Source organism: Notolabrus celidotus, chromosome 21 (genome assembly GCF_009762535.1).
Source record: "Notolabrus celidotus isolate fNotCel1 chromosome 21, fNotCel1.pri, whole genome shotgun sequence".
Classification (NCBI taxonomy): Eukaryota; Metazoa; Chordata; class Actinopteri; order Labriformes; family Labridae; genus Notolabrus; species Notolabrus celidotus.
In genome coordinates, this window is record NC_048292.1 from 11,739,026 (window position 1) to 11,764,151 (window position 25,126).

The following is a 25,126-nucleotide window of genomic DNA, read 5'->3' on the forward strand; positions in this document are numbered from 1 at the left end:
GAGATGTAGTGTAACTGAGGGAGGAAGGAAAGGGAAGGAGGTGAGGAAATGATGGAAGGCTTTATGTAAAAAAAAAAAAAAAACTTGAGAGGGATGATAGGCAGAGAGAAAACTGGAGGAAAGAGTGGGGAGGTAAAGTTGACCTGCAGCCAGAGAGGTGTAGAGTCAGGTAAACAGGAAATAGATGGAGGTTTCATTCGTGACACGAAAAGTAGTGCGTCAGGGTCACGGTGTTCCGGAGCTTTCCGTGACGGATTGCTTTGATGCTCCGGTGAACATGCTCACCTTGAACATTGAAGGAGGGTCATTGGGTCTTTGTGGTACCTTGTTGGCTGTAACAGAAATCAGTACAGTTCTGACAATAATAATATTGGCATTTATTTTAACTGGGAGTACCTCATGAACTGTCAACTAAATGTTTGTACTGTCTTTCTATCCAAATGTTGTGATGACTGATACGTGAGCTTCCTGCTAATGCTAACGACAGTTACTCACCGAGGTTGCTGAAGTGCGTGTGCAATTTTTCACCAACATTTTCTTGTTTTCAGTCTTGTGGTAGTTTTGTTTGTTTATACTCGTGACTCTTGCATAGAGGTGTCAAAAGTATTCACATTCATTACTCAAGTAGACGTATAGATGGTAGGGTTTAAAAAGACTTCTGTAAAAGTTGAAGTATCAACTCAAGCTTTTTACTCAAGTAAAAGTGTAAAAGTTCTGGTTTCAAAACTACTTAAAGTATCAAAGTAAAAGTAATGTAAGGGGGAAAAAATGCCATTAAGGACAAAAGCTTAGGTTGCGCCACAGAGGTCTATAGTGCACTAACCCACCTCCCAAAAAAACATGTTTCCAAAGGCCATAATGACTATAATGTTATATTTATATGTCAATGTTGAAATATTTTGGTTGCACCTTGTTCAGACACATTCATTCCCATTGAAAATGAACTCATTTTCGTACAATGCAAATACATTAACAGACCATATATGTGTACTAGTGAGCACTGCATGTTTCATGGAGTGAACGATATGATGACTAGTTGCCTATAAGTATTGTAATGGTGCAAAAAGTCAAACTTCACAGGCATGTTATCAACAGCCTTTATTGGAATGTAAATGTACATAAATGTGTTTTTTATTTTAAAGATGACAAGCCGGAATGAAAACAAGCCCAAGTGAAATAAGAGTAACAAGGCTATATTTGAAACGTAAGGAGTAGAAAGTACAGATAACTGCGTGAAAATGTAAGGAGTAGAAGTAAAAAGTCATCTGAAAAACAAATACTCCAGTAAAGTATAGATACCCCAAATTTCTACTTAAGTAATGTAACCAAGTATTTGTGCTGAGTGTTCTGTGCTCTCATTGGTCAATGTCACTGAGGTGATGAAACACAATTTAGAGGGTAGTAAAAAAATCAAACATGCTAGACTTTCTGTCGAGAGGCGTTAGGCATGATGTGTTGATTGTTGTTCATCATGATACACTACAGAGGATATAATGATGGGTTCCAAAACCCCATGTCTGCTGTATCGGGCTATAATCCTGCTAATGATGTGTAGTCTGATCTTGGCCTTAAAGGTTCATTATTGTACCATTCCCAGTCAAACTGAGACTAAATCCAGGCGTTTACTGTTCCTAAAGTGATGATAAGATTATAATTTCTAGAATTAAAACTGAGTCATATTATCTTGTTAAGAATACTTTAAAAAATCATTGAATGCGTTATGCCACAAGTTTAAACATAATATTTATAATAATATAAAAAAAAAATAAACAGGCTTAATTGAGTACTGATGTGTCTGGGTTATCAATCAATCAATCAAGCTTTATTTATATAGCACCTTTCATACAAATAAAATGCAACCCAAAGTGCTTTACAGCGATTGAAAACAAGAAAGAAGCAGAAATGAAACAATGCTAAGACATTTTAGTGGAAGATAATAATAATGATAATAATAAAACTAATAAAAATACAAATTAAAAATAAGAACAACATAAAAATAAAATAAAATAGAGACCAATGCACACCAAAATAAAATATGTGTAATTAAAATAAGTTAAAGCATCAAAATTAAGAAATAAAAATAGTTAAAATAAATAGATTTAAAAGGTAAGGATAAGAGTTGAAAAATAAAACTAAGGCTGAAAAATATCAATAAAACTGAGTAGATAAATAAAATTAAATAAATGAATGAATAAATACATAAAAATAGAATAAGATAACAGTTAAAATTACTAAAATAATAAAGCAACATTTAAATCAATATTATATTAAAAGGTAGGTAATAAAATTGTTAAACCCTACATAAAAGCCAGACTGAATAAATACGTTTTTAGTTTACGTTTAAAAGTCTCAATATCTCCATCAGCTCCTCTCAGATCCTCCGGTTATGAAGTGCATTGTGGAGTGTACTTTCAGTCGTTAGGGCTACTGACGGAGAGAGGGAGCTCCCTCAAGCACAGACCCAGCAGTGGATCACTGATACAACCATCTGGAAACATGGGCCTCAGTTAACTAGGTCACACACAAACACAAAGTTACCACAAGTCTTCTCCTCCTTTCACCCCACAAGACTAAATACCCATCACCAGACTTTTCCCCCTCTGTCATCCTTTCTGGTCTTTCATTGCTGTCCATTTTCATGAAAACTTCTCAAGCATTGAAAAAACTCCTGCCATAATGTGTGTTGCCATACGCACCCTAGTGTTATCTGCAGTAGACCTGAAGATCTTGTCCTGTTGGAAGTCTCTTTGGGAAAATTAAATAAATAGTCTCCTCAAAAGCTTTGTTGCACTGCCACTTAAAGGTGGGATACTTACGCCCACCTTCGACATGAATGTCCCAGAAGGTAGTGACAGAAGCGAGACAGAGGAGAGATAGGATCACAATAAGCCGGTAGAGGAGGCAGGGTGGAACAGTGCTCTGTGTGTATGCATGTAGTGCTCCCACTGTGTACCTCCTGTACTCCTGCAAGTGAAACGATACACTGCTATACTCTGGACATTGATATTAAGGCTATTGGGGGACAAATATGAAAGTACAAAGGCCTGGTGAAGGCGGAGCTTCGTTACAGCATTGTTGCCGACAAGCTATATGAAAAGGGCGAAAGTTTCAACTGTACTTTTCTAAGTCAGGCAATTGGTGGCATTTTTATGAGATGTGGTGACTGACTATGACCCTTCATAACATCATGTTATGGCAGTTATAGGTGTTTAATCCAAACAGAGCTATTTTACCTAGGGATAGACTGATTAGCCCGATAGGCCCGTTATCAGCACCGATATTCAGCATTTTGACACGTATCAGTATCGGCCTTTTTTAAACATCCAACAGCCGAAAAGAGATCAGTTTAAAACTGGGTTATTTTGGCTCTGATGCAGCCGCACCACCAGGTAACTCCAAGTAGAGCATACACCTAAACCAAAGTGAGTGCTCATGTCGGAATATTTCAAAATTCACTAAACCACTGGCAGAATTGACACCGTCTGCAGAAACCGTAGCCTAGCTTGTTTTCCATTTCTCCTGCAGTTTCTCATCACAGGAGACAAGCTGAGCGACCCCTACAATTACTAGTGATTTAAAACTCAAACAACCCCACTTCAAAAAAACGTATATACCCCCATAAAACAAAGAAAAGTGAAAGATTAACATTTCAGTTATATTGTAATTTTGGAAAACTTAATTCACTGTAGAAAACTTTAGAGAGCTATTTATTTGTCTAAGTTTTCATTGAACTTTATAAGGCATGCTGCTGAGCCTGGGAGCTCCCTGCACTTTATGTTAGAATTTTAAAACAAAGATGTCTATGGTCGAAGATAAAAAAAAAACTTTAACATATTGCAAATCTGAAAAGGTGTTTAATAAACATATGCTTAAAGGCATTTAAACAAAGTTAAGTGTTGGAGTTTGTATTATTCAAAATTTTGACGCCAATACTTCCCATTTTACTGCAAATGAATATCGGCTCCAAATATCGGTTATCGGCCTCCTTGACTACTAATAATCGGTATTGGTATCGGCCCTGAAAAAAACATATCAGACTATCTCTAATTTTACCAAACCAACATGAAAGAGGATGGAAGAGGATGGAAGAGGATGGACCAGTCGCAGCTGAAATCCCCTTACCTTCTGAATGTTGGACATAGTCTGGCTGTGGCTGACTGTCTTGGAAGCTTTATCAAAAAGACAACCAGTCAATAACAATCATCTCAAACAGTGTTTGGAAAAGTGTGCGGCAGCTGTGTTTTTAAATGATTGTATTATTTTGTCTTTTTTTGCATATACAACAGTTGCAACAACATGAATACCTAATAGGGGAGGTGGTCCTAAATTGTCCTAGGCTCTAGGCTTCCAACCTTGTATTTCAGTGTGTCTATTATAAACTATGAAAATGTTTTCTTGTTTTCCTTTAAGTTAGGATGAACTGCCTTATGAGCAATTTTGTTTGGAGCAATCGGAAGCCTGTTTAGGCCTGTGCCCTTCATCAAGTTACCTGTTGGCTGATGGATGATCCTTGATCTCCTTGGGAAAGCCTTCCTATTGTCAATGTTTGAATCCAACAAAAGAAAAAGAGTTTCCGTGCATAACAAATGGTTTATATTATTTTGTCCTTAAAAACACACACAGGCTTTTTTTTCTGTTGGTGTTGAAAATAATCTTGAATCTTAGTTTTTACAGGCATCATCAAAAGCTCTCTATTTCGTTCTCAGCACGTTCACTTCTTAGAAAGCAATAAACACCCATAATTCTCTCCTTACTGTTCCCACTGATTCCCAGAGTCCTCCCAGGCTGCACATTCTCAGGCTGAAGCTCCATGGTGCACCTACAGTGGCTGAGCACGAAGCCCAGAGTAAAGGCAGCATTTTCCCCACACAGTGGTACTTTTCTCTCCTCTGCAAGCAGCTCCCATACATTCCTGGTAGCTTGAGGGGAGCCTAGCTCAGCCTGAAGTGGTTGTTACATACCTGTGGTAAACATGCGCCCTTTAATCATCGTCATCGAGGGGACACACCAGCTTTCACAACAGTCCTGAATGGGAGGCTGAATGCCCTGCCATTCTCACAGCTTGTAATCGTAACCCTGCTTGAGTAAACTGTTCTTCCATGAAGTGATATTTACTCAGCTGAAATAAAAGGGAAGTAGATGTGTTTTCTTTTTTTCACTGCTCTGATATAACCTTTAAGTGTGCCACTCTTCTTCTTCTTGTTTATCTTTAAAGAGACAGCCTGGGCAAAGAAGTGGGTCATGGAAGAATAATTCTTAAAGTTATTTGAGGGAATTGGAAATCTACTTTCAAATTCAGAGGTGAGGTAGTGCAGGAACAAAAAAAAACATCAGCTTGAAGATTAGTGAGTCTGCAGTGTGATAAATCTCGCATGATTGCTGTATAAGAGAGTTGCGAGTCATAACAAAACTACAACTCAGTATGTGGGTCTCCACAAACTGGACTTCAGTGCTTCCATGTGTCTTCTCTCTTTGAAAATCACGAGAAACAGAGTTAAGTTTTCACACAATGCTTTAATTTTTGCCTCTCTCTTCTCCAAATATGAGGTTTAAAGACTTAAAGGTTAAAGCTGCACTTGTCACATTTTTATAAACACAGAGAATATCCTATAAAAAATGTAGAAGGGGTCATCTGTAGTGTTTAACCCAAAGAATTATCCCCTGTGTTTTTAGTCTCTATCAGCTCTACAAGGTATGTAAGGGTCTTTTAGCAATCGTTGTTTTGGCTTTATATACTGCCCAGTCTCACTTTTCTTGAATGCCCTGGTGTTCAAGACAGGTTTTAAATATGTTTCGACCAAAGCCCTGAAAGTCCTCTTTTAATCTTGTCCTAGTTTGCAAAAGTCAGTGGTCCCCTTTTTTTATAGCCCTCATCCACGCCTTCATAACCTCCCGTCTTGACCATTGCAACAGCATCCTTTTAAGGCCTTCCCTCCACCGACCTCAAAAAACTCCAATATGTCCAGAATTCCGCTGCCCGGTTACTCACCCATTCCCGCTCCAGAGCCCACATCACACCCATCCTTCAGCACCTCAACTGGCTCCCCATACAGCACAGAATCCACTTCAAGATCCTGCTCATCACCTACAGAGCCCTCAATAACCTCGCCCTCTTGTACCTGACCGACCTCCTCAAACGTCACTCCCCATCTCGCCACCTTAGATCATTAGATGCCATTCTCCTGTCCCCTATCACCAAGTCCAAGCACCGCACCTTGGGGGACAGAGCCTTTGCCATCGCTGCCCCAGCTCTCTGGAACTCTCTCCCTCCACACATTCGCAACTCTGACTCACTTCAATCATTAAAAAAAAACACCTCAAGACCTACCTGTTCAAAAAAGCATACAAGACATAACCTCTGCCCCTGCCATACCTCTGTCCTTGTTTTGTTTTATTAACCTGTTTTAATTTTTACTTTTATTTTATATAAAGCGACTTTGAGTATTAAGAAAAGCACTATATACATCCTATGTATTATTATTGTTATTATTATTATAACATAAACATATTATATCTGAATATAGCTTGCAATATAAAGCAAGTGAATAGTACCTAAAAATACTTGATTTGTGTTAAAAAATATTCCAAACCACCAAATCCCTTTTTTTCATGCCCTCTCACTTAAAGCACATTCACATAGTCAGGCATAAAACAGTTTTAAGAGCATCAGGATTACGTCATAGAAAGTGTTCTTTCACATTTATCCTGCATTTAAAAGTGAAAGTATTTCACTTTGATTGGGAAAACGTTCTGAAATAGGTAGAGGGCAAGTTGTTTTATTCTGATGTTCAAAATTTGACCTCAAATAATTTCTAGTCTGTTTTAAAGAGAGTACAGTATGTTCTCATTTGCTCAGTGTTGAATGGTTTCATGACCTTTGGGGGTTTGTTTAACATGGGTGTGAGCAGAGTCAAATTTGCATTATCTGCAACTGATCACATAAATGCAATAAGTGTATAACTGCTGTGGCTGATATTTAGGTATCCAACAGCATTACGCTTAACTTTGACTTTGACTTTGTAAAACCAGTAGCCACAGCAGCTGGTGAGAAAAGAAGTTAATGTCAAGCAATGCTTGGAGTCATGCATATTGACATTTGACAGCCAGCAAATGGAAGTTTGACCCTCCTGTTATGTTCGTTTCTCTGAAACAGCAATAATGTTCCTGGGTCAATTTGACCCGGGGCATATTCAATTGTACAAAAGTGTCAGAACCCCAAAAAATCACAATACACATTTTTTAAAATCTAATAGTTTACTCCATTACTAACCATTTAAATCAAGATTTAGTCCATCGGTGTTCTTTAATTCTCACAGATCATGGTTCAATAAGGATAACTCACTCGTTTTTCATTAAAATTCATGTTAAAACATTTTTTATGTACATTAGAAAGCCCTAAATATAAATACAATAGTTTTACATGACATAGATTTTTATTAAGTGATGTTGATAAATTAACACAACACCATTCTGTCACATCCTGCCCAGATTTTTATGCTGCATTTAGCTGTTTTGGAAGGCAAATATTGCCTAAAATAGTCTTTAAAAAGAGTCAATTTGACTCGCAACATAACAGGAGGGTTAATGGAGCCCAATATACACTAATTTTTTAACCTCTATTTTGGTCTCAACCAGCTGCTGAAAGAAAAATTTAGCAGTAATGGATCACTGTGTTATCCAGCTATTTATTGTTCATCTGTTTTTTTTTTTTTTGAAATTCTTTTTTTATTATTATTATGAATATCCAGGTCCGTACAAACAATGAAAGTACATATCGTATTTCTCATTTAGCCGTCTGTAATTGTACAATTGTAGCCCAGACTTAGTAAGCAGTACCAAATTGTACAAGGACCCATTATGTATTCACACATCCAGTAATATATACATATAACTATTTTTTAAATGTAATAAAATAAGAACAAGAACTTAAGAAAATAAAACATGTTGGGGTAAACCTCAATGACACATAAAGCCCTCTACAGAGAGAATATAAAAGAAAACAAGAAAATGGACACCCAAATTCCCTTCAGATAAAAGATGGTCGTATTGGCGTGACATACGTTAACCATCTTTCCCATCTTCTCGAAAAAGTTCCTTGTTGCAGTCTTAAAGCAAAGGTAATCCTTTCCATCTTAAACATATCATTGTTCATCTGTTTTAAGTGCTAGGCAGGTAGCATAAAGAGTTTTTCAAGACACCTTAAGGCCTCCTATTTTTTGTCATCCATGAAAGATATTTCACATTACACAATATAAATTCAAATTTTAATTTGAGCAACTTTAAACAAGGTGTAAAAATGGTAGTTCTTCATATTTCTGGATTTCTCCTCAACCTTGAAACCCTTGTTCGTCCTCAGTGACCTGGTCTACGAAAGCATACCAAGAGCAGTTGACACAATGGATTCCCACCCACACCCCAATGCAGACATGTCAGTGAATAAAATGCAGCCAGTCATCCGAATGTCACACCTCTACAGATTTTGTACACAAGATCTGTGCTCTCTGCCCCGATGAATTTCTGATATCTTCAGGGGCCGTGTTTGTCTTGAGTTGAAGGCAACGGCTTGAGAGCCAAGGTCCTGTAACTGAACCTGACTGATAGGTAGTCCTGCCGTGCTCTCAACCATGGGAACATCCAGTCACTCACTCTCTCCACCTGTTTATTATGAGGGCACAGGGGGTTGGAGCCTGTCCCACAATGCATTGTGCCAAAAGGAAACACTTCAGTCTAGGCGTCATTCATCACTGAGCTCACTCTTCATTCTGCTGTGCCTGACATGGATTCCTTTGGATTGTGGGAAAGAAACCTGAGCATCAAGTGAGAAGGTGAAAACTCCTCAAAGAGTCAACAGAGCCGAGGGAATGGAAACATCTTGCTGTGTGTCCACTGTGTTAACCACAGAGGCAAGGTGCCTTCTTACTTTGACATCATATCAGTATCACTGTGAGAAAACTGGGTTACTCCATCGAGTAATGTTGTGTTTACACGGAGAGTTTATCTTATAAGGAAATCTGCCCATTTTAAATGCTATACACTTTTAGATGGGATTTCACCTCTTTGATTGGAAAAAAGAAAAGAAAATAAAGTCAGTTAGCCATGCTATAGTGACTTTGTGAGGCTATAAATCAGGGTCGGAGCTGAATGCTAAAATCAACCAATGCTTAGCAGATGAGACTAGGGTTAGGGTTAGGGTTAGGGTTAGGGTTTTGATTATGATTAGGGTTAGGGTTAGGGTTAGGGTTAGAGTTAGGGTTAGGACTAGGCTTAGGGTTACGATTAGGGTTAGGGTTAAGATTAGGGTTATTATTAAGTTTAGGGTTAGGGTTAGAACCAGAACTAAACATAAGCAAATAGAACCAGAACCAAACTCAAGCAAACAGAACCAGAACCAAACTCAAGCAAACAGAACCAGAACCAAACTCAAGCAAACAGAACAAGAACCAAACTCAAGCAAACAGAACCAGAGCCAAACTCAAGCAAACAGAACAAGAACCAAACTTAAGCAAACAGAACCAGAGCCAAACTCAAGCAAACCGAACCAGAACTAACTCAAGCAAACAGAACCAGAACCATCACCAAACTCAATCAAACAGAACCAGAACCAACTCAAGCAAACAGAACCAGAACCATCACTGAACTCAATCAAACAGAACCAGAACCAACTCAAACAGACCCATAACCAACTCAAGCAAACAGAACCAGAACCAAACTCAAGCAAACTTTATTAATGTCCTCATTGACATTGAGAAAAATCAGATGCCTCAGCTTTGATGGGCTGATCAAATTTCTCCTCTAAGTGAGTATTTGCCCGGTCTTTAAGAAGACTCTCTCTGAAGGAACAGGTGAAGCCAGGATACACAGCCTCCCCTCCATCACCTGTATCCTATATCCTCACATGTGATTGGCCGTATGGCCGCCATGCTGACCAATCAAAACAAAGTTCTGCTGTGAGCAGAGCTGGGGCTGAACACTGAGAGAGCTAAGCAGCCAAAGGAAAAAACTGGGAGCCGGCTCTCTCTTGATGCGAGCCGGCTCTTCTGATTCACTATAAAGCATCGGCTGTCTGAGCCGCAGCTTTTGATCATGACACATCACTAATGTGCTTAACCTGTGTTACAATTATGAGGGGGTCCTTGGCTCCCCCTGGTCTAGATAGCTAATTTCTCGATCGGCACACACTGTACGGAGGGTGAATTTTTTTCTAACGGGGCAATTTCGATGATATTGAGATTACGAGTCTTCCAATGAGAGGCACAGCTGACATGATTGACAGGCGGAAACACTGTAGCTGTTGGCTAGGAGGCTCAAAGCCCACCTCTTTACGTCACACTGGCTCAACAGCAGCAATATGGCTGCTGCCGACGATTGGCCTCAAAACAGTGCTTCAGAAACAGATGGGTGACGTCACGGATCCTACATCCATATTTTATACAGTCTATGATTTAACTGACTACATTCATCACAAAAACTGACTACACTGTCATAATAAACACATCAAATAAAACTATTGTATTGCTTGTATCCAGAGAAAACCCCATTATAATGTTTCATTGGAAAAATACAGCTTCTCTTTATCTCGTATGATACATTTCAATTTGTCTTTTTATTTTTTTTGTCCTTCATGATAATACATAAACAAAACAGAGAGCCTGGAACCATGCAACTGTTTAGTTTATAGCAACATGACGCAGCAACTTGCCACAGTACAACATCGAGTTACTTTGAGACACATATCCCAAAAATAGTGTCCTGTTTCATCAGCAGAAAGGGCCCCTCTCATCATGCTGGAGGAACACATACCAGCCGCAGGGCAAAAATTAACATGAGGTCAACTTTCCCTTTGATCAGATTACACACTTTTAAAAAAAGACTATACCAACTACAATCCCTGACTTTCTTTCCCTCCCTCTCTTTACACACACCATCTTAACTCCCACTTGTCAATCCCTCGTTTCTTCTCACTTTCCTCTCACGTTCTGTTTTTCCCATCTCTCTCTCTCTGACCACGTTTCTGTCTCACATGCACACACTACACATAATGGACAAATAGCTCTGTCTAGGGAATATTAAGCTGTTGCAGTCACCTCAGTTCACCTGCTGGGATCTGCAGTTGTTGATGTTGTTTCGGCAGCCTGGCAACAGCAGCACAGCGCGCAGCACAGATTGAGCCTTTGTAACTCTGCTTCGATTTAATCTCAGGGATCTGTTTGGGTGCTTGTGTGAACATCTCATGTCTTTATACAACTGTGTGTGTGTTTTGCTTGTATGCATGTGTTTTTTTCACATCTCCTAAAACACAGAGTCCTTATTTTTTACAGCATGTCCTATCGACCCAGAACAATGAGTTCCTTTAAGGTGCTAGGTGACGGCAGCAGGTTCCCACCAGCCAGGCGGCCAGGTACTCCTCTCTGGCAGCTGCGCAGGTTTTTAATGAACGCTGAGCCAGACCAGTGGAAAGTCCCTTAGGTGGCTGGGTAACAGAGAGAAGGAGCCTTCAAGTGAGGCATCCTGCAACCCTTTGGCTTTGCAACAAATACGGCTTTTATAACTCAAGTGGCCCTGAAGGACAAAACACAGCAAAACACTTTTACCAAGGCCAAAACAAATTTTCATTTAAGAAAACAAATTTACAAGAGATGAAACACTTTTACAATTTCTGAAACAAATTAACATTTCATTTTAATGGAAAGGGAATGTACCAAATACCGGAAGTAATCCGGAAGTGATTGAGTGAGGGGTCATTTAGTTCGTTTGGATGGAGAGAAACCAAACAGAGATGGTCATGGTCAGTGGCGGTTCTAGGGAGGGGCCAACAGGGGCCAGTGCCCCTGTAAGACTGAACCTGGACCCCGCTGTGGCCCCCCCTCCACACCAAAATAATATTATACAATAAAAAAAGCTTCGGTATCGTGCCGATGTTACAGGCGGAACGCATGCGTGTGGCACTTGGTTCCAGTCCCTTAGAGCGCTAAGGGACTCAAGTTCAGTGTAAACAGCCCAACAGCTGCTGTCAGTCTGCATTTTGATATAGTACACAGTAGTATATATGTCTAGTATATAGGGATGCACTGATGTTTTGTCAGTTTGTTCTCAGCCGGTCCTCGCCCTTCTCAGCCTCTTTTGTCAGGGTTGAATGTGTCCCTCTGACAACACCCTTGGCCCCAGCCTGCCCCCCCCAGTACAATTGGTCTAGAACTGCCACTGGTAATGGTTTACATATTAGGACATCCTTGGGTCTCAGAGAGAGGTGTCAGACCTCAGATGAAAAAGCATCATGTCTCCGGAAAAGCTCCGTCATATCTCCACAAAACCTTCGTCATGTGTCAGAATTCAGATGAAATGGACTCATACCACATAGCCTCAGGCTGAAAGGAGTCAGACTTAACGGTAAAAGTGTTCCATCGTTTGTAAAATTGTCTCCAACTTTGTAAAAGTATTTCATCTTTTGTAAATTTGTTTCCATAAATGTTCATTTGTTTCAGAAATGGTAAAAGTGTTCCGTCGTTTGTAAATTTGTTTTCCTAAATGTAAATTTGTTTTGGCCTTGGTAAAAGTGTTTTGCTGATGTAATTTTGTTTTATAAAATGTAAAAATGTTTTCCAAAATGTGAATTTGTCTCCAACTTTGTCAAAATGTTTCATCTTTTGTAAATTTGTTTTGTCCTTCAGGGCCACCGTACGATAGAGACAGAAGACACACACAGTATGAAATGATACTGCAATACTACATTTGCGTCAAGGAAAACTTCAAATAGCTTCCAATCCAATTAAAATTAAGTTGAGAAAAATCACTGAATTAAACTGGAAACCGGACAGCAAGAGGAGAAAGAGATCTGTCAGTCGACTTACTGCTCAAAAGAACTCTCAGAAATGTAAGGCAACTGTGGTTTGGAGGTGGAGTGGGTTGTCTGCTAACTGGGAGATCTATAGTTCAATCCCAAGCTCCTCCATGTCTGCATGCCAACATTTCCTTGGGAAAGATACTAAACCTCGAATTCCATTTCTTCTCCCAAAAAAGTGCGAGTGAGTGCACCGGACTGAATGGCGTTGAAGGGTGACACTTTTTATGGCAGCCTCCACCATCAGTAATGAATGCATTTCAACAAGTGAATGTGGCATGTAGTGTAAAACCCAACACTTTATAGCTTGATATGCAATGTGGCAGCAGAAGATGAACAGCATGGATAGAAAGTTTGTTTGGTAAAGTTGGATGCAGAGGGTTCATAGCAGGATCAATTATCTCATTACCAAGAGAAAACTGGGAGTTTGTGGACGGAGTTTGCGAAAGATGGTAAAAGGGATGTCAAATGAAGCATTTAAAAAAGTTAGTGGATTGTGAATAAGGAGAAATAATGCCTTTTGACAGCCCGAATGAAAATTGGCATGTAGGGTTAGGGGGGGTAGAGTGTACAGCCAATGCCAAATGTTCCTGGATCTGGCTTTGCCGTCCCTTTCCTCTTTCTAACATTTCCCCACGACTCCTCTTTCTGTTCCTCTGCTCTCCTCCCTAATTAAATCAGGACGGTAGGGGAAGGAAGAGCGTACAGTCGCACTTTGCAGTGGTGAGCTCTATAGCCTGAACAGGCTTCTGCTGTGGCTCTGCCTGATGTTTAACGTTTCTCCACAGTCTCTTCTCTCTGTTTCTCTGCTCACCCCCCACATAAAAACAGGAGGGCAGGGGGAGACTGAGCGTACAGCCAAACTTGGCAGTGATGAGCTCTAGCCCCAGCATTCTTCAAGCCATACCTGCCCTCTTTTTAACATTTCTCCACAGACTTCTCTCTCTGTTTCTCTGCTCTCTTCTCTCATGACAACGGAAATGTAGGGGGAGATAGAGTGTGCATCCTAACCCAGTGGGGATAAACTCTAGCCCAAACATTTCTGGACCCAGCTTTGCTTTCTAACGTTTCCTAACAAACTTCTCTCTGTTTCTCTCTTTTCTTTTCTGTCTTCGCATGTGTGTATCACGAGCGGTGAGGGCTAGCATGAGGGAGTTTGGTTCTGGGACAGTGGAGGTAACTGTTGAGCCTCTCCAAAGTGTCGTGGGCCTAACCTGATGAAACACAACTGAGGGGAGTAAACCACTTCATAAACCCAATGGTGTGTTGCCCCTTGCTGCCCAGGTACACCCAATGTCAGGATGTGGGGGCCATTAATGGCCAAATATAAAGTATCAGCACTGTCAATGCAAGACCTCACATCCTTGAATCCCTCAATCCTTAAAAATGACTGGTGGTGGTGAATTGAGGTACTGTTTTCAAAAGAGGACAAAGGCCCAATCTCAATGTCCTCCCTGAGCCCTGAGCCCTTCTTGACTTAATTGACGTCAGCTGTAAAGTGATTGAGGGCAAGAGGCTGTAAGGGCTCAAACTGATGAACTGGAATTGGACAGAACTTTGAGACTTCTCACGTGACCTGCATGATGTCACCAGCTCACCTTAGCAATATTAGGAATTTTTATTACACAGTTTTTTACTTTCCTAGTGGACAGTCCTAAGCCCTCACGGACTTTGGCGGGAATGCGCCTCAAAGTCAGTGAGTGATTGAGGATGGACATTGAGATTGGACAATACTCTCTAATCAGCTGAATTGAACGTTCTTCTATGGACTGTTACCCAATGTAAAACAATTGATTAATTTGCAACACCCAGCTTAACCCTACTCTCTCTGCCTCTTTCTTTTCCAATATGTCTACACAACCCTTGGTTCCTTTACAACTACTACAGTCATCTGAGGCCTTGTTTTTTTTTCATTCCCTCATCAACATTTTAATAACACCATAACACTCCAAGATCTCATTAATAAACCAGTTGGAAGGCAAAATGTAATCCTCAACCCTTTTAAGGTCAGATCAGCATCAGTTGTTAAGGTTTCATATGCCTAGACCCTGAGGTAACTCCACATGTTCATCTGCCAAACCAATTGATGGAGCCAGTTTAAATTAATGTCAACACTATAACCACACCAGTCAAAGCTGTGATGTTCTGGTTTCACTGGATTGATGTAGAAGTAGGGAGAAGTATATTTCAAAGTCTGCAGTTTTCCACAGGAAAGAAACCATTGGCGTTAGGAGAGGTGTGTGAGAGCACTCACATGACACATACATCTAGAAGAGACACACGCAAATACAAACTCATGCATTTAAATGCCTCCATGTCCTCATTCAGAGGGTCAGATTAATGGATGGACACACACACACACACACACACACACACACACACACACACACACACACACACACACACACACACAAAAACACAAAGAGAAGTAGTGAGAAGTCTAGTATCACTAGGAATGGTGTGATCTCTTTCTCCCTTCACTAGTGTTGGTGCTGGCACTGCTGCCTGTTCTGCCTGTGTGGGTGCCACCCACCCACCCATCTGTGCCCATCAGGGCCCTCAGGCCTGGAGTCCATCTGGCATCTTCCTCTGTGTCTGTCGAGTTGTCACCTATGCCGGCCACCATTGACAGACTCATCGTGCCAGCACTTTTTCTCTGAGACTACAGAGTAACAGAGACAGAAAGTTCTGAATGTAGTGACCTCAGCTTCAACTCAAGGGTCTATTTTCTGAATACATATAGACTAACACGATCATTTAATTCTCCATCAGCTTATATTGATGTTAGAGTAGAAAACCACAACTTTCTTTATTCCTCCAACTTGCCAACTTACTGTACTTGTCTAGCACCACTGATGATAGTTTTTCAACATCAACATTTAAAGAGGTTGCATAATTACACTCTGACTGGCTGTTTGTCAAAGGGATACTTTTATATAATGAAATACATTTGTCTTTTTTCTTGACAAGCATTAGATTACAAAACGGAAGATGAAGCTATAGCACCTGAAAGACATTTAAGCTCAGCATGAACACCAGAAACTGGCAAAACAGTGCTCCAACTAGAGTAAGAATCTTGTGATTTGTTGAAACCAAGCAGCAACCTCCGGTCTCAAACTATGAAGCCCATGTGGAAGTGTTATAAACTGCAGTTCATCAAGAATCCGCTTGAGGCTGGCTGCAGAAACACTGGAAACCACATAGACCCCAATTCAAAAAAGATGATCTTTGAAGCATTAATAAACATGTTTACAGCTTGGTTCAAAAAACGCCATGGCTCTTTGTAGCTAATCTCTCTACTAGCACACACTGTAGGGGGGGTGAAATTTTTGCCCAAATAAGGACATGACTGACTTGACTCCCGGACGGGAACACGTCGCTGTTGGCTAGGAGGCTCAAACTCCGCCCCTTTACGTCACACTCTGCCTGGTTGTGTTCTGCATTTCCAATTTGGCTGCCGCCATCGATTTGCTTCAAAACAGCGCTAAGGAACAGATGGGTGACGTTACTGATACTACGTATATTATTTATACAGTCTATGGTTGAAACCTAAACTAAACTACTTTCAGCCAAGAAATGAGTCTCAACAAACTTGAGAGTTTAAAGCTCCTGTGAGGAATTTTTAGCTAGTTGTCAAACAGACTGAAATGAATCTGGAAACCTCTGTGGGACTTACAGAAACAAATCAGATCAGCAGCATAATGGCTTATCATTGCTGAATTGTTACGATTAAAGTCTGGGATCACTACGAGGGGGTAGGTGCCATGTTGCAAAAAACAGCATTTGTTCGCATTTTCCACTCTAAAGATTTCCAATAAGAGAAACCAGTGGCTGTTAAAGAGAGCAGGATGAGATTTGTTGTCAGAAAACACTTCTTACATCCCCACAGAAGATATACAATGCACTGCTTTGCCCACAGGGGGAGCCAAATCAACACACACTGACAGTTCCACATAGGGGCTTTGATTTATCTAAGAATTGAATACGCAAACAAAACACAATGGGTTCAAAGGTGAAGTTTTTTAGATGCTTTTATGGAGATATAACAACTGGCCATGACAGTGATGTGGCTACTTCTTACAGCTCCATTAGTGATGCTAAGCTTAGCTAAGTAAGTGCTATAACCTTAGCTTTATTTTAAGTTTTTCCTCCAAAGCAACCCACAGAGAGCCCACCACATTAGCACAAAACTTGGGAATGAACACTGTAAACATATCCAGCACTAAAAGAGCATCACTAAAAATAAAGAGTTAGCCATTACGAGCTATTACCTAGCTATTAACCTGTAAAGCTTGTAATGCATGGTCTAAAACTTACAGTCTGATGGCTTGGATTCACACAAGTGATTCTGGATATGGACAAATGATAGTAACAAGAAGGATACCTCTTCCTCTCACTTAACCATACTTCTTCTATATTATTTAAGAATGCTGAACACAGTTTCAAGTTAAGACTTTTCTTTTAAACGTATTAGCTACTAAGAATTCATATGTCTCCATAACTGAAACCACCTGACCTGTTCATAAAATGGGAAAAGAAGCATTGGAATCTTAATAGAGACTAAATGTGTCAGTGATGGATGATATAACCCAGCCTTTGGGATCAGACTTCAGCTAAGGAGGACAACAGTGTGGCATATGCCCCGCTTCACTTAATGAGGATTTCACGGTGAGAGTGGATGAGGCCTCACTTTAGTCTTTATTCGGAACAGGAGGGATCCTGATGAAGACAAGTTGCCGGTCATTTGCATGTCAAAAAGCCTGGAGACACAAAGACAATGGAGGATTACCAGGCATGTAAATAGAAACACAGATGTCAAAGTATTGAGTCTGACACCAGCGATCATTTATAGCTCTGTGTTTTATTACAAGGTGGTGCAGGGGCCCTTATGAATTAATCTGAAGATTGATTAAAAGTGTCGTCTGCTTCTAGGATATCCCCTTATTCCCTAAATGAAAGATAAGTGATTCCTGCACAAGATTTATGTGCATGTGTACAAGATATAGTAAAAGTAAACATCTTGGGACTTACTTGTATTCCTCTTTTTTCATAATATATGACTAGAAGATTGATACCACACATGCCTAGTTCATATGGCGCCTGATTGGGCGAGCCATTTCTCCTTGTTTTCAAGTGGCTACAGTGATATGTTTACGGCATAGATAAAAGATGTGTCCATTGTCTCCAAGAACTCAGAATAAAAAAGTGTATTTCACAAAATTAAATTTTGAAAGCAAATTGTGAACAATACATTTACATTTTGATACTTTTAAAGCTTCATTAATGGGGTCATAAGCACTTAGCAGGAAACTGACATTCAGTTTATCTCAAAGTTGTTATAAAGCCACATTCTGAGACCAAACTCTGTAATAACACAGCTATAAAAGTGCTGCTTTAAGTGTTCTAATGTGTCTGCTCCATGTAAGATGTACACTCTAAAGTAATCATTACTTAATAATTAATGAAGTCAATGCAAATTAGGATTTTTAAGGCCTGAGGTTTGAATAGTTAATTTCTCTTTATCCATAAAGAAAAAAAGCATTTTCAACACCACTTTTCCCTTCTTTCTCAGCCCATCCAGCTGCTTCAGATGGATGTTTACCCATGAATCTGGCTCTGTCTGAGATTTCTGCCTGTTTAAAAGGAAGATTTTATTACAGAGCCTTTGCCATCGCTGCCCCAGCTCTCTGGAACTCTCTCCCTCCACACATCCACAACTCTGACTCACTTCAATCATTCAAAAATACAACCTCAAGACCTACCTGTTCAAAAAAGCATACAACACATGACTTCTAACCCGCCCCACCTCTGTCCTTGTTCTGTTTTATTTACCTGTTTTATTTTTATTTTTATCTTGTTTTGTAAAAAGCGACTGAGTATTAAGAAAAGCGCTATATAAATCCTATGAATTATTATTACTATTATTTATTATTATTTGCAACAGTTGCCAAATGTTGCCAATGCTTGCTCCCAGTAAATATATGTTGGGTATCTTGAAGTAACACAACAGAGAGTACGCACTCAGCCTGCTCTTTCTGCTTTAGGGATCATTTTATCATGATTTGGCGCTATATTAACGACAACTGATTGATTAATTTACTGTTTACTACAAAGGGCTTCACACACTCATTATGGGTGCTTTACAAAAGGAATGATTAGCTCCTCTGTTTTCAATCAATGGAAAGAACTACAGGTGAATTCATGACCCTGTCTTACCAGAGGGGGCAGCACCTCCTTGGAAAAAAAAAATCCCCCTTCCCCATTGCTCACTGCTGCTTCCTGGAAACCCCTCACACTCACACATAAACACTGTATACACATGCACACACACACACCATATCTAAGCCTGTTACTCAGAGCCTCTCTGCATCCAATAACAGAATGACTTATGTGATTGTGAACTAGGTAGGCAAGCAGGATGTATACATTGATTAGTTTTTAAGAGGCCGCATGGGTGTGATGATGCATAACATCCGACTCCTCTCTCTCTCTCACTTCTCCTCTGTCAGGCCTGCATCCCTCTATCTCATCACTCTCACTTCTCCTCTGTCAGGCCTGCATCCCTCTCTCTCCTCCCCTCCACACATCTGTCTCTTATTAGCCTCATGGTTGCTGCAGGTTGTCATCCAGTTAATGGCTGCTTTGATGTTTCTCCTCAGCCACGCTGTCAGTTGTAACAATGTCGCTATCATTACTATAGGAGGTGTAAATGAACCACGTGCTGCATGGGACATGCATATTAGCCTCGCCTAGCCTCCAGTCCCAAGGGAGTGCTGTCAGGAGGCAGATGAGGAATATTGGCCTCGGAAGTCATTAGTGCGTTCAGGCGCTCATACTCCATTTACAGATTACCAGATAGGCTGTTGCATCTTTAAAATCTCAAAGAAATGTGCATTTTTTTCCTACAGAGGACCTGAAATGATGTTGATGTGTGTGTTGCTTTCATCCTGTGTTCAAAATGATTGACACCACACTTATTTCTGTACATAAAAATGGGAGTTTAATTGAAATTTTTGTATCAAAAAATAGCAATATCCATCCTTCACAGCCACAAGTCACACAGCTAAAATGAAAAGTCTCCATCATGAGGCTATGTGACCACTATGAAAGCTGATCCACCTGTTGTTTAGCTTTCCATAGAACTTAAATTAATCTTGACAGTACAGGAACCGGATGGATGTCTCAAGATACTTAGCCATTCAACATCACCAACAGACTTTTTTGTAGTTAAATAACATTCAAATGCTCTTTTCAAATTTAAGTAAACTTGTTTTATTCTGCTTTACATCGACAACTGCTTCAGTGCATCCTCCACATCTCAAAAAAAAAAGAAAAAAAAAACATGTCGAAATGTAAAAATAAGTTATAGGAATGCAAACCAAAGACTAAGTAGGATATGCAAATTTTCAGGGGGATTTTAGGCATAGACAATAAATAAATAAATAGCCACAGAGTGTGGAATGTCTACATGTTTACAAATAAATTAAATGGGGAGAAAAAAAATTACACGCAAAAAGAGAAAAAAAAATACACACTGTACAATATCTTTTGAAAAAAAAAATTATAATTGAATCCATGAGTATTGCATTGATTGTGCATTTCACACCCCAAACCCTGAGGGAGGCCAGGGGGCAGGGGCCATGTAGTGTCAAGCAGTGAGATGGCGGGAGGCAAAAAGAAAAGTTAAGTCAAGAGGGCCACACACCCTGCAACAGGCATGAGAGACAAGAGGGAGAAGAAGATGGGGGGAGGTGTGTGTGTGTTGACATTTTGTAGACATTCAGAAAAGACAGGATCCAGTTTCCAAAACACCTGTTCAGGCTATAGAGTGAGTGAGCAGCGTTAAAGAGAGCGACACAGAGTTGAGTCGAGTGTTTTTCAAGTATTCCATTGTCAGGAAAAGCCCCCATCTCATTCTCTCCTGTCTGATGCTATCCTACCCTCTTGGCTTGGGGGGGGGGGGGGGGGGGGGGGGGGGGGGGCTGGTTGGCCTGCTGTGATGGAAAGGAGGAGGGAGGGGGTCAAAAAAACAGAAACAGCCTAACCCCCTCCACTCCTCCGCTTCCATTACAGCACAATCAGCTTCATCACCAGGCCACGGGCAAGTCCGAAAAACAGAGTTGTTGACGAAAGCCCCCAGAAAAGCAGCTTTCCAAAAAAAGGCACTACAAAATCAAAATTAAAACATTTAAATAAAAAGATTCTCCAAGCTCTATGAGAGCAGCCATGTCTGAATAGGAGGGCCTTGCCAGCTGCATATACCAGCCTAGTAACAAAACATGTGAAATAAAGTTACAAAAGGGGGGGAAATAAATAGTGCTGGTAAGACCGCCCAAACAGAAAAATGTTCCCGATTAGGAAACGAGAATAATAAACTGAATGAAAAAAGAGGGGATGGGGGGAAATAAGATAAGCAAAAACAAGTAGTAATAAATTAGAAATTCCCTACAAAAGAGGAAAATTAAAGTACATTTTCAAGCTGGACCAGCTGAGTGAAGCGCCCAGCTTCTAACGCACTGGGGTAGGCTACAGGCTGCTGGCCATGAGTCCATTACCACTCCTTCCATCCAACCCTCTTCTTTCCCCAGAAAGTCTTTTCAGTCCATTAAGAGCCATCAGAGGCTCTCCTTGCTCGAGCTTGTGCTTGATGAAGAGTCTGTGTCGATGGTTCTGAGGCGGATCTCGCCTGTGACCGGCTCCTCCGGTGACTTGGGTGACTCTGTTGTTGTCGCCCTCATCCAGGGATGGTCGCAAATCTGCTCCAGGGTGGGCCGGTCTGAAGGCCTCAAGGCCAGGCACCATTTGATCAGCTGCTGGCACTCTGGAGGAGGAGGAGGAGGAGACAGAGACAATGATGAGGATAAGAGGCTATGCTGTTGGAAAGGAAAATCACCAAGAAAAGCCTGTCTGCTTATGACTCAGTGTATATATCCATCATGATTGTGCGGTATTACTCTGAAGTGACTCATTGTAGGCTGCACGTTTAGAGGCAGCTTTTGGGCTGTACCAGTTTCTGTGGCTAGAGGGCAACAGAGTCAAAGTATGAGTTAGGTGTGTTGTTATGGTTCACTTACCAGCTGAAATCCGTCTCCTGAAGTACAGCCGACCCCTGAGGATCTCTTCATCTTGCTCAAAGGGGATGTCTCCACACACCATGTCATACAGCAGCACGCCTAGCGACCATACTGTCGCAGAGCGCCCATGGTATCTATGGAAGCGAATCCACTCTGGGGGGCTGTATACCCTTGTACCTAAAAGAAAACAAACAAAAAGAAGGAGAGGTTAGTGATTTGAGTCTTGGTAGCAGCCTCACATTTAAGGATCAATTCTTTAAAGGGTTAATGAGCAGGACATAGTGCTCAGAATGTGGGAACAGCAAAGAGGAGCGACATAAAAAGGGTAAAAAAAAAATGAATGCGTCTGAGTGTAAAATGGCTGAGTCATAGTACAAATGCTTTCCATCTTCTCTAAGCCACAAAACACAAACTGGGTGACCTGCCTGCGTCTCCTCCCTCCCTCCCTCTATCCCTCCCTCCTTTTCTTTCTTTTCCTCCCCCCTCCCTCCTGGAAGGAGGCACTTGGATACCAAACAAAAAAAGGCAATGTGAGCCCATCACGTGAACCGCCGACTCGGGTTTCACAACAAACAGATGTTACGTGGCACTGACCTAATACCCACAAACTGCGCCTGTGAGTCAAGCTTTAGCAACAAAATAACAAACCGGACACATGAAAGTGTCCAATCTCGCACGAGGGAGAAGTTTGAGCCATAAAACACGGACTCAGATAAGGTTTATAAACAATGAGTCATATCCTTTAAAAACATTCCCAAAATACTGAAAATATAAGGAGCTGTTTGTTTGTCTGTATTCGTTTACATGCGTAGTAATGATAAGCCGAGAGACCCCCGGCAAGGAAAACCCTCGACCAAAAACAGAGCACTGCGTCACAGCCTCGTGAACGCCTCCATATCTGAATATAGCTCAGCGGAGCATCAAGGGCAAACACTAACCAGCCCACACGGATATGAATCCATCAAAACAAATTGCACATCCAGCATGCTGCTGTCTTATTCAAGCAATTAAGACAATATCAAAGAGAGGTGGTGGCTGCTTACCATCGAAATCGGTATAGACTGTGTCCTTGAGAACCGCCCCTGAGCCAAAGTCAATAAGCTTGAGCTCCCCGGTGCGTAGATCCACAAGCAGGTTTTCATCTTTGATGTCTCTGTGTACTACACCGCAGCTGTAGCAGTGTCTCACCGCCTCCAAAACCTGGCGGAAAAAGCCCCGCGCCGTGTCCTCGTCCAGTGCGCCTTTCTCGGTGATGAAGTCGAAGAGGTCCTTCACGAGCTCCGGCCTCTCCATGACGATGAGCCAGCCGTCCGCACGCTCGTAATAGTCCAGCAATTTGATAACTCCGCGAAATGAGGAGCTGACCTTTTTCAGCAGCAGGATCTCTAAAGGCACCATAGCTCCATTCTGAAATATTCACAAAAAGGAGATTCTGTCACATATATGCTGGGGGAAATACTCAGATAACCGTGCATTAACATCCCAACACCCCCACCCAGCAGCGGGCATGGGAGGAGGGGGGGGGGGGGGGACCAAAACAAACCATCGGGGTTGAGTACTTACAATTGTGCCCCACTCGGTAACCCTCTCCTTTGCAACGTGTTTAACAGCAACCTGAAATCACACAATAAAGAGGAGAAATGGTTAGAGAATGCTTCATATATTGAGGATGATTCAGAAAGGCGAAGTAAGGACGCCCCGGCTTTGATGGCGGCACATGCAAGATCACAACACAGAGCCCCGATCCCCGCTCCCATTCTTACCGGTGCGCCATCAGAGATCCGGCTGCCGGCGTATACAGTTCCAAATCCTCCGCTGCCGAGCACAGATCCGACTTGGTACACCTTCTCAAAAGCCTCCTTCTCCGCTTTAACTGCAAGTGAAAAGGGGGGAATGTCACAGCAAGTCCAGTATTCTCATAACAATCCACCGCTCCTCGGAGCCGGTGAGCTCCACCACATGAAGCTGACTCTTAATTAAGCCAACAGAGTAAATACACGTTTCCTAAACCACTTAAGGCAGTATCAAATCCAATATAGGGAAAGCAAAGTTATAAACAATAACCTACCCGGCTGGAGCTGTATTTTCACTGGTAGATGGTCCATACTTGAAGGATTGCAAATATGCGAAAAAGAACCAAACTTTGACAGCAACATATTCAAGCTGAAAACCCGTGCGTAAAAGATTCCTATTCACTCCAGGGGAGTAAGGAGAAACAACGCAGGAGGAAAAATTAGTGAGTCTGGGCGCTGAATAGATGGTGGTGCAGATAATCTTGGCTTCAAGCGAATAATATATCCAGTCCAGCAGTGCGCCAACTCCGCCGCACCGCGCCCGTCAAAGTCGTGTCACGACCATAAAGTCGTACACCGAATCCCGAAAAACGACATTAAAGCAGACTTGTGTGTATCGACTCAAGCGCCTCAGATGAAAATAGTCCTCTGCAGTGACAAAAAAACTTGACGCTCCGATGCGTATGGTAGTCGTATCAACAGTAGAGTGCGTTTAAATGCCCTCTGCAGTGTGTTGTTATCCTGAAGAGTGGCCGCTGTCTGAGCTTTGGCGCGGTCTCCCCAAGCCAATATTTTGACGCGCAGCAGGATGTAAGTATCCCTCCGCCACCACTACAAGTCGACACGTTTGCCCAATTCCTGTATATATCGCTCTTCTAGCACCAACAACTTATACACATAAAAAAACTGCGCACAAATATTAATTTTGTGGCACTTTTATGGGGAAATGTTGCCGAAATAATCGTTTTCACCGCGCACTATTTTGTCATAGTACGAGACGCCCAAGAATCCCTTGTCTGGAAGCTTTGCGCTGTGTTCACTATCGACTGGAAGGCGACGACCAATTAGATGTCGTATATAAATACCGTGTTGCGTATCTGGACCAATCCAGAAAAAGTTATTATAATAAAGCTGGCATTTGAGCGCACGTGGCGGCAATTCTGAGCCATACTCTCTCCTCCCTTTTCCTCTGCAGCTCTGCAGTGGGAGACGGACACAGAGTTTATGGTTAGGTGGGAGGAGTTCGGATAACAGTGTAAACTAACCAAAGAAGAGATCACCCCTTTCAAGTACTTCACAGTTATTATGTGTCTACCTGGACTCAATTGTGTTGATGTTGTTTACCCAATGTAGAAACATAGAATAATCAGTTGTATCATTGTCTTCATTGAGCTAGATAGTTTCGAAAGATGCACAAAAAA

The 25,126-nt window shown here is 41.3% G+C and overlaps 1 protein-coding gene across 1 annotated transcript; it reads right to left on the bottom strand.

Annotated features, from left to right (window-relative positions):
- Positions 1–20,086: 20,086 nt before the first annotated feature.
- On the bottom strand, positions 20,087–24,800 carry pim3 (Pim-3 proto-oncogene, serine/threonine kinase). The gene is made up of 6 exons (XM_034673912.1): positions 23,981–24,800; positions 23,676–23,785; positions 23,476–23,526; positions 22,956–23,319; positions 21,913–22,089; positions 20,087–21,659 (listed from the first exon to the last, which is right to left on the bottom strand). Exons 1-6 carry the CDS (start codon positions 24,066–24,068, stop codon positions 21,454–21,456), a joined length of 996 nt encoding a protein of 331 aa, XP_034529803.1. The 5' UTR covers positions 24,069–24,800; the 3' UTR covers positions 20,087–21,453.
- Between the last annotated feature and the right edge of the window lie 326 nt (positions 24,801–25,126).

Excerpts from the sequence above, each read along its gene's own strand:
- pim3 (XM_034673912.1), bottom strand. The coding sequence starts at position 24,068 with ATGTTGCTGTCAAAGTTTGGTTCTTTTTCGCATATTTGCAATCCTTCA. Across the intron at positions 23,786-23,980 it reads GAAAATACAGCTCCAGCCGG|TTAAAGCGGAGAAGGAGGCT; the intron begins GTAGGTTATTGT and ends TTTCACTTGCAG. Across the intron at positions 23,527-23,675 it reads GGATCTCTGATGGCGCACCG|GTTGCTGTTAAACACGTTGC; the intron begins GTAAGAATGGGA and ends GTGTGATTTCAG.